Genomic DNA, 4,758 nt, shown 5'->3' on the forward strand with positions numbered 1-4,758 from the left:
CGGTTACTGGGGGAGAAATGGCGGAGCGGGAGCGGGAGCGGGAGCGGGAGCGGGGCGGGGGCGGGGGCGGGGGCGCCGGGGCGGGGGCGCCGGGGCGGGGGCGCCGGGGCGGGGGCGCCGGGGCGGGGGCGCCGGGGGGGGGGCGCCGGGGCGGGGGCGATGGCTACTCGGGGCCCTGATTGTGGGAAGGGGCCTGTTGGGGCCCTGCGTTCTGGGTGCTCTCCCTTCCCACAGGCACCTCGTTGATGCCAAAGCCTCATGTTTGCGTGGTAGGTCTGGCGATTTCAGGCTGCAGGGTGCATCTCTAGAGGAGCGGCTTGAGAAAGTTGGAGCAGGAAAATAGCCTGGATCTGGAGGTGTGTGGGGATGGGGATTGGTGGACAGCAGTAATTGACTGGATACCCGAATGGGGGGGTTCCCTGTGTACCAGCTTCTAGATACTTCTCTTAACCTCCATCCTTTATTTCAACCAAAAGTGGGCAGAAAAAGATGGGCTCAGAGGCGAGGGTGAGACAGATTCGTAATTACAAGTGCCACTGCACAACCTGTTTTCTAGAATATGCAGGAGCCCTTCCCCCAATTTATGCTGCGCAAGGCAAAGGGATGTGGTGCACCTAGTGGTGAATCCTCAGAATTGGAGAAGGGAGCAATGGGAAAACTGTGACGTCAAGAAAATATGTCGTTATCTGGAATCCTGAAACAGAGGGACTTGATAAAAACGAGAGTATTTGACCAAGAAGACCCTAAATGTTGAAAGACAAATAACATGTGGACTCCCATCATTGGTGTTGGACTCCCATCAAGTGCTCAGTTGCTACCATGGTCTCCTGACTGTCTATCTTTTTGTCTGTCTGTCCATAGGCTTGCTTTAAGGCTGGTCACTTTCTGCAAGGAAGGAAAAGAGGAAGAGATTGGCTCAGTTCTCTGCAGGTTGGTGCAAAGAGGGACAATGCAAGGTACAGTTACTGAGTAAGATTATGGCAGGTCTTTGTGATCCACCTCTCCTGCCCTGCCAGATTTACACACTGCTACAGCCTCCCCTGTGCATTTCCTGCAGGAGGTTTTAGAAATATTTGGGTACGTGTGGGCTGTGAATGAGAGAAGACCTGGGGTCAAGAACCAGGAGACAGGAAACATTAGAAAAATTTGACCCTTAAATAGAAAGGGAGGTGTTTGCATCAGGCGTCAGGGTGTCTGCCTGTCAACTAAGCACTCAGAGTTCATTTTCTCTTGTATGTTTACTTGTCCATAGGACAGCCTGCTGTCTGCTGAAAAGCTGAATACCACTGGAACAGAGCAAGGAGGGGGATATTGCACCACATCAGAGCAGGTTAGTAGGGGAGTGGGTAAAAGGGTGGGATAGTTGAGACTAACACAGGTCCAAAAGTGATTAGGGTCTAGTTTGGGGGCTCCTTAGCCCCATTACCAACATACTTTCCCTACCAACCTCACACTTACTTTGTGGCAGGCCAAGTATGTGGCAGCTCTGGGGGAATGAGGGTGACAGATTTTCTAAGAGCCAAACAGCTCCACCAAGAATTCAAGGTTCAGTCTCTGTGTGTGAGTCTCCGCTTGGAGTGACACAATTGGAAGAGACTCAAAGCCCCATGCTGATCTCTCTCCTTAGATTCACCTTTAGTGGCAGCTCTGGTGGTATTGGAATTGCTGCTGACCACCACCCTCAACAGATCGGCACCCACCTGGGAACCATCCATTCTCCCCCAGCTTGGTTGTGCCTCTTCTGCAACCTGTCTATAATATTGGCTGTGGCTGGTCTTGGGAAAGAGGCTTATTGACTACTGGACTGGTGATTGACTCTAACTCTTATTTCTAACTGTATCGTCTGAATCACTGAAGGATCAGAGTGTGAAGATAGAGAACTGTGACACATCTGTGGTAGAGGCTGAGACTGTGCTACTGATATTTTAACTGTGTCTTTTCTGTAACGGGTACTATGACTGGGGCTGAGATTGAACCTAGTGCCCAGGCCAAGCCTGAAAAGAAGGTTGGAGAAGAGGTTGGGGGTGGGGCTGAGAGAGAGAATGATGTCCAGATGGTGGTCAGACCCAAGGTTAGGAACCAGACCCAGGCCATGCCTGGGGCAAGGCCCAAAACTGAGTCAAAGGCTATGAATGGGGCAAGGCCCAAAACTGAGTCCCAAGCAATGTCTGGGGCAAGACGCAAAACTGAACCACAGGCAATGGTTGGGGAAAGGCCCAAAACTGAAGCCAGAGCAGTAGGTGGGGCACGTCCTAAAACTGAGGCCAAGGCAATCCCTGGGGCAAGGCCCAAGGATGAAGCCCAGGCTTGGGCCCAGGCTGAATTTGGAGCTGAAGTAATGTCCCAAATGGAGGGCATGCCCCAAACCAATGCAGCAGCCTGGCCACTGGTCAGTACTGAGTCTGGATCAGTTGCTAAACCCATAGCCCTATCTGTAGATAGGGAACTGGTAACTATGGATCCTGAGACCTTTCCTGGCTCCCAGGGTCAGTCAGGAATTCAACCCTGGTTTGGATCAGAGGAGGAAACTAATACGGGGTCTTGGTGCTATCCCAGGCCCAGGGCCAGAGAGGAAGCATCTAATGAATCTGGATTCTGGTCAGCGGATGAGACCTCTACAATGTCTTCTCTCTGGGCTGGAGAAGAGGCCAGTGTCAGATCATGGCCCAGGGAAGAGACCAATACCAGGTCCAGGCACCGGGCTAAACATCAGCCTAACCCCAGGTCTAGGCCCAGATCCAAGCAAGAACCCTATATTGATTCCTGGTCTGGGTCTGAGGAGGAGTCTGGCAACCCATTCTGCTTGTGGCCTGGAGAAAATACCAATAACTTGTTCAGACCCAGAGTCAGGGACGAGGCAAATGCTAGGTCCAAACTCAGGACAAAGAAAGAGGACTTTTTTGAATCCGAGTCTGAAGATGAGTACTATAATGAGTCTTGGTTTTTGCCTGAAGAGATCATTAGTAGATTCAGGCCCAGAGACAAGGAGGAGCCTAATACTGTCTTGAAGCCCAGGGCCCAGAAAGATGATAACAGTAATAGGGTCAAGCATGAGCCCAAGTTTGAGGAGGATGTCATCATTGGGTCCTGGTTCTGGGCAGAGAAAGAGGCTGGTGTGGAGGCTGGGGCTTCAGCCATCTGTGAGTCCGTGCCAGGGGCTGAGGAGGGGGCCATTGGTGGATCCTTGTTCTGGACGGAGGAAAAGTCCAGTTTGGGGGCTGTGGCCAGAGAGGAGACCAGGCAGGAGTCTGAAGAAGAGGCCATATTTGGGTCCTGGTTCTGGGATAGGGATGAGGCTTGCTTTGATCTAAATCCCAATCCTGTGTACAGGGCTAGTTCCAGGTTCAGAGATTTAGCTGAAGAGGGAATTAATACAGCATCCAGGCCTCGAACCTGGGAAGAGGTCACTGTTGACTACAAACCTGGCCCTTATAGGATTGGCTTCCCATCCCCAACCTCCTTTAGAATTCCTGGAGAAGCATCCTCTGCATTCATTGAACTGTTTGAGGGAAAGCCCAATAAAGCGGAAGGGGAAGATGAGGAATCTTCCCCTCAGGCCAATCAGCTCACATTTCAGTGTGAACCCTCCTACCGGTCAGTCCGGGAAATTCGAGAGCACCTTAGGACCAGGGAAAGTGCGGAGCCTGAGAGTTGGTCTTGCAGCTGCATACAATGTGAACTTAAAATTGGTTCTGGAGAGTTTGATGAACTCCTCCTGTTAATGGAAAAGGTTCGCGATCCTTTTATTCAGGAAATATATAAAATTGCAATGGGTACGAGAAGTGCTTCTCAGTTTACCCGAGATTTCATTCGGGATTCAGGTGTTGTCTCGCTTATTGAAACCTTGCTTGATTATCCCACCTCCCGAGTTAGGACAAAATTTTTGGAAAATATGATTCTCATGGCTCCACCTTATCCACATCTAAACATGATTGAGACATTCATATGTCAAGTGTGTGAGGAAACCTTTGCACAAGGCTTGGATTCCCCTGAGCAACTTCTTGGATTAAGGCTGCTTAGACACCTCACTATGACTACTGACTATCACACACTGGTTGCCAATTTTATGTCTGAGTTTCTTTCCCTGTTAGTCACAGGAGATGCAACAACGAAGTTTTATGTTCTGAAAATGCTGTTGAACATGTCTGAAAATCCTATGGTGGCAAAAACACTATTCAGTACCAAAGCTCTATCGGTATTTGTGGGTCTCTTTACCTTACAAGAGTCACATGAAAATATTCAAATTGTTATTAAAATGTTTCAGAATATCAATACTATTATGAGAAATGGAACAGTAGCCTTAATTGTTGATTTCAGTCCTGTGCCGTTTATGTCTGCATTCCACGAATTTGAGAAGTTAGCTAAGGCACTACAAACCCAAATAGACAATCAAAACGATCCTGATGGAGGACAACCAAACTAATGTGATTAACCACCTGTCTCATCAGCCTTGTGTTCCCAAAGAGCCCTGAGTAGTGCTTTGGTTTTCACCGTCTGGTTTTGTGTTGTAACTTATATTTTTAATGCTGTTGTTAACTTTGTCCAGTTCTTGGCTTGAGCTGGATCATTTTGTGGATGCCAAATGAATATTAGAGCTGAAAACATATTTGTTGATATTTGTCTTGCTGTCCAGATTGCAGTATTTTTCAGTATTGAGCTTCCAATGAACTGAGTTGCCTATGTGAGCTACCCTGTTGTTTGTTGTTTAAACATATGGTTCTCTATTTGAGTCTGTGTTTTCAATAAAGTTCTGTGTGA

The 4,758-nt window shown here is 48.9% G+C and overlaps 1 protein-coding gene across 1 annotated transcript; it reads left to right on the forward strand.

Moving 5' to 3' along the window:
- The first annotated feature begins 286 nt into the window (after positions 1–286).
- On the forward strand, positions 287–4,758 carry LOC103302176 (G-protein coupled receptor-associated sorting protein 2). The gene is made up of 4 exons (XM_028136061.2): positions 287–356; positions 862–930; positions 1,253–1,330; positions 1,628–4,758. Exon 4 carries the CDS (start codon positions 1,955–1,957, stop codon positions 4,421–4,423), a length of 2,469 nt encoding a protein of 822 aa, XP_027991862.2. The 5' UTR covers positions 287–356; positions 862–930; positions 1,253–1,330; positions 1,628–1,954; the 3' UTR covers positions 4,424–4,758.

The sequence above is a fragment of the Eptesicus fuscus genome, chromosome 1 (assembly GCF_027574615.1).
Source record: "Eptesicus fuscus isolate TK198812 chromosome 1, DD_ASM_mEF_20220401, whole genome shotgun sequence".
Classification (NCBI taxonomy): Eukaryota; Metazoa; Chordata; class Mammalia; order Chiroptera; family Vespertilionidae; genus Eptesicus; species Eptesicus fuscus.